This window comes from Hemitrygon akajei, chromosome 9 (assembly GCF_048418815.1).
Source record: "Hemitrygon akajei chromosome 9, sHemAka1.3, whole genome shotgun sequence".
In the NCBI taxonomy this organism is placed as follows: domain Eukaryota; kingdom Metazoa; phylum Chordata; class Chondrichthyes; order Myliobatiformes; family Dasyatidae; genus Hemitrygon; species Hemitrygon akajei.
The window spans coordinates 97253409-97266202 of NC_133132.1; the positions used below are offsets into that span (position 1 = coordinate 97253409).

The following is a 12794-nucleotide window of genomic DNA, read 5'->3' on the forward strand; positions in this document are numbered from 1 at the left end:
TAAGTCAGATCTCAACATGCTTATATTTAATCAGATGCAGTGTAAAACCCATCTCTCTGGCATTGTGTAATTGGCAACTCCTATCATCTGGTACGTTTTAGGTCAGGTGGTATTACTTTACAAAGAGGCCACCAAGTCAACTAAAGCATTACTTTGTATTAGCAACATGTTTCTGTATAGGATGAAACTCTCTCTGGTCCAGCATTCTGTGTCTGGCAACTCGCATAGTACAGATCGCTACTAATTAACAAATTCTGACTATGATCTGGCAGACTCGGTAGGCCTGTCTGCTCCTATACCTTGTGGTCTTACTCATTATTCTAAACATTTTGGGAAACAATGTCCAAAGATATTCAGACTGATCAACATATAGACACATCTGACCATCTGAAGATATGTACTCTGTGCAAAGATAAAAGAGACTGCTGGAATCTGAAACAAAATCATAAGGCTAGAAGGACAAGCAACATATCTGAAGATAAATAGGTTTAAGTCAATATTTTGAGACAGTCCCTCCATAAGGTCTGAAGGAAAAGGGAAGATTGCCAGCAATACATAAAGTGGTGGATTGGAGGCTGGTAGGTAATAGGTGGAGCCAGATGAGGAGGGCGGTGCATCCAGGTAGGGGTAGGAGTGGTAAGTGAGATGTGGAGCCAGGTGGAGAGAGGATGAAGAGCAAATAGAACAAGATGGGAAGATGGAATGAGAGGAAGAACCGAACAAAGGCAGCAAAAACAGAAGGTCAAGTAAGTGTTTGTGGGAGGATGGCACTGGGAGTGTGTGTTACCTGACGTTCATTCTATTGGATTGTGAGCTAGCCAAGCAGAATGTGAGGCAATGAAAATTTACATTTGGCCTCTCTGTAGCAATGGAGAAGTCAGAGCACAGACAGATCTGTTTGGGGGTGGAAGGAGAGTTAAACTGTCATGCAACAAGAAGAAGCTTGAGATGGTTGCAAATCTCTGCCTCACCTGGAATGGCTGTTTAGGTTGTCAGATTGTAGTGGGGAGGGGGAATTTGAAAGGACAGGTGTTACACCTGTTACAAATGTGAAACAACTCTGAGGGGCCGAAGGGTACAAAGTCACCCCCTCCTTTTTGAGAATCTCAAGATCGCTATTATTTCGGGTATGAAACCCAGGAAATGAGACAGAGACACCCAGAATACACAAGGTTTGGAATGTGTCCTGACATCAGCGGAACGGAACCACTAATAACTGCCATTGTCTCTTGGAGAAGGAATTGTGTATTGAGTACTGTACTATTCATTGAAACCCCTCAGGGGACAACCAGAGTGGTATGGTTGAGGGATTGCATCATCCCAACCTGATTGACATCTGAGACCCCGTGAGTAAGGATAAAAGAGGGGTCTGGGGGACACCCCTTAGACGCACCAGGAGAAACGCTAGAAATCCCGTGACAGCGTTTAATAGCGACAGCCGGTGGGGGCTCGTGTGCGTCCTCCCTTTGCCTGGGGTGGCCAGCTCACCACGGAAGAATGGTTTAGCTAAAGGAGAGGTCACACTTGAATGGCCATGACAACGAGACACTTGACGGATCGAAATCATAAAGGAAAGCCGGCAAGTTTTTCTCCTAAATCTCTCTCTCTCTCCAACAAGTGCAACACAGCGACAACCAAAAGACGGCAGCTTGTGGAACTGCAGTGAACTGTATATTTCCATCGGACAATTCATTATCCCCTAGACAACGATAGAGCTTATTTCTTATTGATTATTATTATACCTGCACTTTTAGATTTAGTATTGACGACATATATTATCTGTATATTTGCATTGATATTATTTTTGTGTATTTTTACTAATAAATACTGTTAAAAATAGTATCATCAGACTTCAACGGATGTCTCTATCTTTGCTGTTAAGTGACCCGGGGTTCGTAACACACCTTCTTTGGGTGCAGGTGAAGTGCCAGGAGATAAGAAGTTGGCAGGGAGGGATTAGCAGACCATGGAGTCCCAAAGAAAGTGGTCCAGGCAAAGACAGAAAGAGGATGGGGGAGGTGGGAAAGATCACATTGAAGCTGACAGAAACATCAAAGGATGATGTGGTGGATGCAGAATGCAGAGGCTGCTAGGGTGAAATGTGAGGACCATGAAAACAGTCTTTTGTCATGGAAGGGATGTGGGAGTTCAGCACTGACTGGTGGGAAATGAGGTAAACATATGTCAAACAAATTATGGCTGCTGGAAATGGGGAAAATAAAATCAATTTAACCCTATTGATTTAGTGGCCAATAGAAGAGAATTTCAGGTTATATATTGTATACATTCTTTGATATTAAATGGAACTATTGAACTATACAGAACATTACAGCACAGTACAGACCCTTCAGCCCACAATTTATGCCAACCTTTTAACCTCATTCAACATATAATCTAAGGTACACAACAAAAAGCTGTATGAGTGTAAGGTAAGCATTGTAAAATAGATCATATGATTCCTAGTGCACATAGTGCTTATCTAAAAACCAGTCTAACATTCCAGTTCAGCACTGAGGGACTGCTGGATTATTGGCTCAAACTGTCTGCCCTCTATCAGTATAATTGATCCCACAGGAAATATTTCAATGAAAACTAATGGCTTTCCCTTTGATTTCCAGGTCAAAATGTATTCAACTTCCAACTTCAATTGAACAGATAATGGTTATGATCACTTTGCTGTTTGTGATCCTTGCCATACATACCTTGGATACTTCATATCTTACATAGGTGCAGTAGACTTAACCACCATATCAAAGATAGGTGAAGGGGGAGATAGTGTTGAGGAAGCAGGGAGTCTGCAGAACTTGAATAGAATAGAATGGGCAAAGAAATGCAGATGGATTACAGTGTACATGAATATAATTTGTAGTGCTTAATAAACTGAAAGTAGTTTTGAAAAACAGATGAATCTAAAATGTATAAATGTTTTAATTCAGAATAAGATTAAAAAATTTTATTTTGCCAACTTTTTGACAAGTGAAGCCTGGAAACCTATCGAGTCCATTCAGTGACATGCTTGTGGCTCTATATTAAACAACTCACCTTTTTCTTTCTGATGTCATCTTCTTTTGCCAGACGGTCATCTATTGCTTGAATCCCTTCACTAACTGCCAGCTTCAGGCTCTGCATAACAAACAGGTCCGAGAAAGAGACATACAAGTTAGAAGCATGAGTAGACAGACACAAGTGGTGCAAATTCATTATCTTTGAAGCACGTTGTTCAAAACATTGCCTAATTTATCAATATAGTTAAGAATCTGACACTGGTATACATTCCCTCACATTTACATTAAAGGTAACATATTACGCTATATTTCAAATATTCAATATAATTTGCCTACAATACTGTAAGAGCTGAAGAATAGTGAGCTATCAGTTTTCTGCCAAAGTTCCTATGGTAAACAGCAGACAGAATCAAGGAACTGACAAAGAACACTGGCATTAATCCCTGGATATTTTTCACATATTCCTTCACTGGTATTCTTAAGAACTAACAAATATATTCACTGTTTCATATTTATTTAAGCGCCTTTCATGTAAAATCATAATGTAATAACACGAGTAGAATTAGGCCACTTGGCCCATCAAGTCTGCTCCACTATTCCATCATGGCTGATTTATTATCACCTCAACCCCAATCTCCCCTTAACTTTTGACACCCTTACTAATCAAGAACCTATCAACCTCCACTTTAAATATATCTAATGACTTGGCCTCCACAGCCATCTATGACAATGAATACCACCCCCTGGCTAAAGAAATTCCTCATCTCTGTCCTAAGGATTCTGAGGCTGTGCCCTCTGTTCCGACACTCCCCTTCTATAAGAAACATCCACTCTATCTAGGTCTTTCAATATTCGATAGGTTTCAATGAGATCTCTGCCCCCATTCTTCTAAGCTCCAACTAATACATGCCCAAAGACATCAGATGCTCATCACATGTTAACCCTATCATTCCCGGGATCATTCTCAGGAACCCTCTACAGTGCCTACATAAAGAAAAAAAAATTTCTGTGGTTAGAAAATACTCAATTTATATTTAATTCCATCATTAATAACCTCCATCACCCAGGACATGCCCTCTTCAGATTGCTATTATCAGGGAGCCTGAAGACACACGCTCAACATTTTAAGAGCAGCTTCTTCCCCTCCACCATCAGATTTCTGAACAGACTAGAACTAACTTATGAACGCTACTTCACTACATTTGCTCTCTATTTGCCTACTTAATTTAATTTAGGATCCTGTTGAAGATGCGGAGAATTATATATTGGACGTGGAGGATGGTAGGTGAGGACAAGAACTCTATCCCTATTAAGGCAGCGGGAAGATGGGGTGAGTGCGGATGTCTGGGAAATGCAGGTGAGGGCACCATCAATAGTGGTGGAAGGGAAATCCTGTTCGTTGAAGGACATCTCTGATATCCTGGAAAGGAATGCCGCATCCCGGGAACAGATGTGGCAGAGACAAAGAAACTGAGAAAAGGGAATGGCATTTTTACAGGAGACGGTGGAAAGGGATTAGTCAAGATAGCAACGGGAATTAGTACTTTTATGAAAGATATTGGTAGACAGTTTGTCTTCAGAGATGGAGACATTGAGATCGAGAAAGGGGAGGGAGGTAACAGAAATGAGCCAAATGAATTTAAGAGCAGTTGGAAGTGGAGGCAAAGTTGACTAAATTGACCAGCTCATCATGAGTACATGATGCAGCACCAATGCAAGGTGAGCATTATTAGGGAAGGCTTGGAACATGGACTATTTGGGCATGGCTACCCCTTGAGTTTGGAGGAAGTGGAAGAAGCCAAAAGAGAAATTGAGGTGAGGACCAGTTCTACAAGTCAGTGGTGGACGAGAACTGGTCAGGTCATTTGTTGAGAAAGTGGAGAGCTTTAATCCAATTAAGTTTCTGTCTTCCCCTTTGAGGCCCATCGAACTAAACTATTTCCAAGCTATTTTGTCCCTTGCTTGACAAGAGATTGCAAGAGTCTTAAAAATGATTAAGTCATAGAAAGCAAGTACCAAAGAGAAAAATACAGACTTACAGGACAAGACAAATTGAAAAAGTACTTGAAAAAACATAAATCAGAAACGCCTAACATATATTTTTCTTTTGATGTCTAACTTAATTATTCTAGTCCATTGTATTTACAGTCTGCCATAATTCACAAAGAGATCACTACTTGGTATAAGCTGTGCTGTTATGTTCCCTGATTACATGGTTGCAGCTTGATAGCACCTAACAATTATAATTAAAGAACCAAACACAGATTCCACCTAAAGAGTCATGGACAGGTGGCAATGAAGCAATCTACTTTGGTCTGAACAACGTCAAGGTTTTGCTTGATATTGGAGTGCATTTATTCATTCCAGCAATTATTCCATCACATTCCCTTACACTCCTTGCAAATGGTGGAAAGAAAATGGAAAGTCAAGTAGATATTCAGACATAGTGGCCTGTTCTATAGTCACAGTATTTGTCAAGTAATCATACAGTGCAGAAATGGGCCCTTCGGTGTAACAAATTCAAACCAACCATTGAGTACTTATCGATAGTAATCCCATTTTCCAAAACTTGCCCCATAGCCTTTTAATCCTTAATAATACAAGTGCGTGTCTACATATTTCTTAAATATTGTGAGAGTTTCTGCCTCACCCACCCTCTCGGGCTGTGTATTTCACATTCCAACCACCTTCTGGTGAAAAAAATTCCCAGCCCCTCACCTTAATCTATGGCCTCTGCTTTGAGACATTCCTGCTATGGCATGACATGGTTCCGTAGTAGTTAGCGTAACACTATTACAGCACTAGCAATCAGAGGTCAATCCCCATTGCAGTCTGTAAGGAGTTAGTATGCTCTCCCCATTCCGGCATGATTTTCCTCCAGGTGCTCAGATTCCCTCCTACATTCCAAAGGTGTATGGGTTAGGACATTTTACCTTGGTGCCAGAAACGTGGCAACAGCTGCAGCTGCCCCCAGCACATCCTCAGACAGCATGTGCTGACTTGAACTTTCAGATAGTATTTGTCTGATTCAATAAAATTTCTGGTCAATAGTTAAATCCCAGAATGTTTATGATGAGTAACCAGCCAACAGTAATGGTACTCAGTGCAAAAGTGGCTGCCTGGCACTTGTGTGACACTAATATTGCTTGATAAAACTCCCATTTCTGAACGTCTTCAGAATCAAGCTAAGGTCATTGACCTGAATTGTTAAGGTTATTTTTCCCTCTAATGATGTTACACCATAGTCTATGCATTTATTTTGTCTATAGTATCTTGCTTTTGGATCATATTAAGTCAGACCAAAGGGAAAAGGTGAAAGAAGTTATGAGTGATTTAGACTGGTGAAGCAGGCTTTCTGATTAGTGACAAAGTTAATACCACATTAGTAGAAGAAAAGTGGTCCATACCCGCATGTAGCAAGAGCTAAAGAACTACACAAGAGCAAAATATTGTGTCAAAGCAAGCTGAAATTGGTGATCTCACCAAGAGAAGCCAATGGGTGTGTGGAATACAGAAATTAATACTGCTGGATGCAGAGTTTAAGAGACAATAAAAATTAGCGTTATTTGTCACATGTACATTGAAACATACAGTGAAATGTGTCTTTTTGCATGAACGGCCAACACAGTCTGGAGATAGTGCTGGGGGCAGTCTGTAAGTGTCACTCTACTTCTGGGCCAACACAGCATGCCCACAACTCACTAACCCGAACCTGTACATCTTTAAAATGTGGGAGGAAAGTGGAACACCCAGAGGAAGACCATGTTGTCATGGGGATAACATTCAAGCTCCTTACAAACAGCAATGGGAATCAAACTCCAAACAGTGATCTGGTCCTATAAAGCAATTGCACTAACTGCCACACTATTGTGAGGTTTAAATCTACATCTGCCTTTTGAAATAATTTGAACTAATGTGATAAAATATTCCATTCCTCACATTTAATGTGCTTTGTCAAAAAATACATAGGTAACCATTGCCAAAATCAGTATCTTAATCCAAAGGCTTGACTTAAAATACTTCCAGTCAAAAATTCAACTTTTTATTGTTCAGAACCCATTGTTAGTCAGTGGCACAATACTATCAATACTAAATACACAGGATTAAATATAGTGACATACCATCACCTCTTCTTTCAATTGACCCAGTGGTACTGTCAGATGATTCAAGGCTTTGTCCATACCAACCTGGAAAAGAAATCAGTAAAAGTGTGAAGACAATGCAAACTAGCCAAAACCATATAGATTTCATTCAAAGAGATTTACCAAGTTGGTGGAAAGATTGACAAAGTCTGCATAATCTTTATTTATCAGTTCAACCATAGCAGTTTTCAAAAGCTTGTAGTAAAGTTCCAAATCATCCCGAAGCATCTCCAACTGGACATGTTTTCTACATTCAGACACAAAATGATCCACATCAAAATTATCCTGTAAAGAAACAAAATAAGCACATCATACTTCCAGCTTACTAAACAGATTCAGATTTAAGTTAATTCACTTACCACATTTACTATGAAAAATAGAGCGAAATGCATCATTTGCCTTAACAACTAATAGAACCAAGGATGCGCTGGGGGCAGCCCGCAGGTATTGCCAACACAGCAAATTCATAATGTTCAGCAGAACAACGCGAGCAGCAACAGAAACAACACAAGCCCCTTTCCGACCCTCCCATCACATGCTCACGCACACCAAACGCATCCACCAGGACAGGCTGGCTCCAGGCCAGACTCTCAGACTACTAAATTACAGCTATTTAGATTTTACTGCATAAAAGTTCTGAGTAGGAACATCTATTATGTCCATATTATTCATAAAAAGTATACATTTCATAAAATTTTACATCTTTACATCATTCCTTTAACATCTGCCGGACAATGCTGAGGATGTTCTATGAGGCTGTGGTGGCCAGTGCTATCATGTTTGCTGTTGTGTGCTGGGGCAGCAGGCTGAGGGTAGCAGACACCAACAGAATCAACAAACTCATTCGTAAGGCCAGTGATGTTGTGGGGGTGGAACTGGACTCTCTGACGGTGGTGTCTGAAAAGAGGATGCTGTCAAAATTGCATGCCATCTTGGACAATGACTCCCATCCACTCCATAATGTACTGGTTAGGCACAGGAGTACATTCAGCCAGAGATCATTCCACCGAGATGTAACACTGAGCGTCATAGGAAGTCATTCCTGCCTGTGGCCATCAAACTTTACAACTCCTCCCTCGGAGTGTCAGACACCCTGAGCCAATAGGCTGGTCCTGGACTTATTTCCACTTGGCATGATTAACTTACTATTATTTAATTATTTATGGTTTTATATTGTTATATTTCTACACTATTCTTGGTTGGCGCGGCTGTAACGAAACCCAATTTCCCTCGGGATCAATAAAATATGTCTGTCTGTCTGTATTCTGGTCCCTCAAAGATAGCATAAATGTCAGAAGTCTTTCTTAGACAAAACAGATCAAATTATCTGGAGTATTGTACTCAGTTCTGATCACCCCATTTTCAGAAAGATGGTCTTTGGTTGCAGGTTTGCCAGGATGCTGCTTGGATTAGAGAGCATGTGCTACGAGGCTGGACAAACTTGGGCTGTTTCTCCAGAGTGCTGGAGGTTGACGGGAGACCTGATGGAGGTTCTTAAGATTATGAGAGGTATAGACAGACAGTATATTTTCACAGGGTTGAAATTTTCTAAAACTGGAGGGCATGTATTTAAGGTGACGGGTTAAGTTCAGTCTCCTTCTTGCTGACAATCAACACAGATGCACTTCAGCTTAGCCCTCTGCTCTACTCTCTCGACTGTGTGGCTAGGCACTGCGCAAACGCCATGTATAAATTCACCAAAGACACCACTACTGGCAGAATCTCAGATGGCCATGGCGAGGTGTACTGGAGTGAGATATAGGTTGGCTGGTTGAATGGTGTCCCAACAACAACCTTGCACGCAACATCAGTAAATCATGGAATTGATTGTAGACTTCAGGAAGAGGAAGTCACATGTCTCTGAGGACCACAAAACCTCACCCTTATTAAAAGACTCCATCGTCTTCCCAACCACTGAATAGAACTAACTGGCCTATAATTTCTTTTTTCTGCCTCCCTCCCTTCTTAAAGGGTGGAGTGACATTTGCAATTTTTCAGTCCTCTGAAAGAATCTAGTGATGCTTGAAAGATCATTATTAATGCCTCCACAATATCTTCAGTCACCTCTTTCAGAGAACCCTGTGGTGCACTCCATCTGGTCCATGTGACTTATCTACTTTCAGACCTTTCAGCTTCCCAAGAACCTTCTGCTTAGTAATAACACAGCAGCTACACTCACTTCTGCCCCCTGAAACTCTCAAATTTCTGGCATACTGCTAGTGTCTTCCACAGTGAAGAATGATGCAAAATACTTACTAAGTTCGCCTGCCATTTCTTTGTCTGTCATTAATACCTCTCCATTTTCATTTTCCAGTGGTCCAATATCTACACACGCCTCTCTTTTACTCTTTATATACCTGAAAAAACTTAGCTAGCTTATCTTCATGCTACACACACAAAATGCTGGTGGAACGCAGCAGGCCAGGCAGCATCTATAAGGAGAAGCACTGTCGACGTTTCGGGCCGAGACCCTTCGTCAGGACTAACTGACAGGAAAGACAGTAAGAGATTTGAAAATAGGAGAAGGAGGGGGAAATGCAAAATGATAGAAGACCGGAGGGGGTGAGGTGAAGCTGAGAGCCGGAAAGATGATTGGCAAAAGGGATACAGAGCTGGAGAAGGGAAAGGATCATGGGACGGGAGGCCTCGGGAGAAAGAAAGGGGGGGGAGCACCAGAGGGAGATGGAGAACAGGCAGAGTGATGGGCAGAAAGAGGGAAAAAAAGGAGGGGGGAAAAATCTAAATATATCAGGGATGGGGTAAGAAGGGGAGGAGGGGCATTAATGGAAGTTAGAGAAGTCAATGTTCATGCCATCAGGTTCTCCATCTCCATCCAGTTTCAGCACATCCTTTCTAAGATGAGGAACTGAAAACTGTTCACAATACACCCAGTGAGGCTTCACCAGTGCTTTATAACACCTCAACATTACATCCCTGTATATTTATATTCTAGTCCTGTCGAAATGAATGCTAACATTGCATTTGCCATCCTCACCACAGTGTCAACGTGCAAATTATATGCTCCATTTTGCTTTTATGCTGTCCCTATGACTTCCCTTGTTGATTAAGAATCACAACTGGCCTCATGAAAATGCGCATAGTTATCTTTGTATAGACACAATGAAAACTCAGTGACACAGGTGAATTCCTAATCAAGTCCACAAAGGAAAAACTAGGTGTTAATGAAGCAATCATTAAAATTAATTGAATAAATGATTATAAAGATTAGCTTTATGTTCATTGAAAGATAGTGAAATATGTAGTTTGTATCAAAAGACCAGCACAGATCGAATATGTCCTGTAGGCAGCCTACAAGTGTCACCATCCTTCCATCACCAACACAGCATGCTCAAAACTTACTAACCCTATCCCATAGGAATGTGGGATAAAACCTAAGGAAATCCATGCAATCACAGATAGAACAAACTCCTTACAGACAGTGGCCGGAATTTAATCTGATTGCTGACACTGTAAGGTGTTAAGCTAACACTTTAATGTAAAGTGTAAAGGCAGTGTGTTACGCTACCATGATGTTTCATAATGTTATGCCAAATGTAATAGAATATACAGGGAAGACAGAAGACTTATAACTTTTAATGCAGGTTGATAGTAAAAGTGCTAGAGTAATTTGAGGAAAGTGAGTAAGTGTTCAAGGCCCATTTTAGAGACTTCAGACTGAAACAAAAATCTAGGCTGAGGTAAGTCCTGCTATTACACTTCTTGGTGTGTAGGTGAATGGTAGATTCAGGGTGGTATTGATACATGAGTGAGAATTTTAAGTTTACTGTTCATAGGTGGATAATAATAATAAACAGGGACTTGATGGACTGAATTCATAGGTCCATGCCAAATGCTCTCTTTGCTGTATTAACCTGTAACTAATCCTATTCACCCATTTGACCACAGGACCGCTACAATGTGTGACGCTTACTGGGAGCGTTATATACAAAGGGCCCAAGGCATTGTCGAGGAGCCCTAACAACCCATCCCACAATCTCTCTGACCCACTACTGTCAGGAAGGAGGTACAAAAGCAACATAACTAGGACTGCCAGACTGGGTAACAGCTTCTTCCCTCAAATTGAGACTAATGAATACCCTGCCACCACCAAGGTCTTGTCACTAGGACAGTGAGCTGTTTACTGCTTAGTGTGCTGCGCTACATGCAATTTGAATTATATTTTATTAACTGTGGTAATACTTTCTTTTAAGTGCTGTGTGCGATACTTGTTTTGTGGGTATACCTGAACAGTTCCCATTTGATTTTCTTATACATGTACAGTCAAATGACAATAAATTTGAACTTGAATTTGTTCCAACGTCAATCCTGACCTCATCCTACGCATTTATTCCCAGTGTCCTGTCCTTTACTGCAGCTTCGGACTCATTTCCCCACTCTTTTCAGCCTGAAGCATTAACACGTTTCTCCTTCCAAGTAGACTGCCTGCCCGATTGTTTTCTGCTGTGTATGAGACTCTAAGCCGAGGTTCCACTGCAGGGACTGAAAGAATTCTGTGTTGTTTCTTTAAAGTGAGACCCCATCGATGCTACCGAGTGTTGACCTGGGCCGGGGAGAAGCGCGGTTGACGGGATTAAAGCCAGAGTTGGTGCTGGTTGTTGGCCGAGCCTGCTGCGGTCTGATGGGAGGAGGCGGCACCCGTGCTGTCGGTGCATAGGCCCGGGCTGCCGCCACCACCACCGCCAACCCAGGCATGCCCATTGACCAGGGTCGGGGGGCCACGGCAGCATTACCTTCAGGAACTCGTCCTTGTTGAAACAGAGAGAGCCAGGCCCCGCGGGCAGGATGAACGAGCCGGCCGCCCGCCGCGGCTCCATCCCGGTACGAGATGTCGATCTGCCAACCTGTCAGATATTGAGTGGGAGAGCTTAACCTCCAGCAGCAGCGCCCTCTGGCAGGGGCAGCCTGAGTTCTCGCTTTTCGATTTGAAAAGACACTGCAAAGAGCCTCCTGGGTTGCATTTGGACATAATGGGGATTAGGGTCTATGCCCCCTCATACTTTCTTTATTGCTTACAACAAAAAAGGCCCAACTGTTCCATACTGACTGATTTCCATCAATTGCCCACATTTGTCACAAACCTTTCTTATCCATGTACCTGTCTAACTATCTTCTAAATGATGTTAACCTACCTGCCTCAACCACTTCCAAAAACAAAGGGATTGCCCAGCCTGAGTAAAGCTACGACACAGGGACAGTGTCAACTAAACAAAGCCATATCTTTGCAATTAAATTGTTCATTAAGTCCATTAAGTGTGCTGCACCATTCCATCATGGCTGATTTATTATCCCTCTCAACTCCATTCCCCTACTTTCTCCCCATAACCTTAAACACCCTTACTAATCAAGAACGTATCAACCTCCACTCTAAATATACCCAATGACTTGGCCTGGACAGCTGACTCTGGCATTGAAATCCACAGATCTGCCACACTCTGGCTAATGAAATTTGTCCTCATCTCTGTTCTAAAGTGACATCCTTCTATTCTGAGAATCTACCTCTGCTACGATGGGACCCAACAGTGTGGATCTATGTTCAGATTTTACTTCAATCGTTTAAAATCATTTTGCAAATTTTAGCATCAATCTATTGTACTAATCAGTATTGTACTAATCTTGCACTCAGCAA

The 12794-nt window shown here is 41.7% G+C and overlaps 1 protein-coding gene across 1 annotated transcript in view; it reads right to left on the bottom strand.

Annotated features, from left to right (window-relative positions):
- Positions 1–12012, bottom strand: part of cog2 (component of oligomeric golgi complex 2) — a 64131-nt gene extending 52119 nt beyond the window's left edge. The window contains exons 1-4 of the mRNA XM_073056578.1: positions 11899–12012; positions 7271–7432; positions 7127–7192; positions 3043–3123 (exon numbers count right to left, since the gene is read on the bottom strand). Of these exons, the coding sequence (XP_072912679.1) occupies positions 3043–3123; positions 7127–7192; positions 7271–7432; positions 11899–11982 (393 nt within the window). The 5' untranslated portion in view covers positions 11983–12012. The remainder of the gene's footprint in view (positions 1–3042; positions 3124–7126; positions 7193–7270; positions 7433–11898) is intronic.
- Positions 12013–12794: the final 782 nt, after the last annotated feature.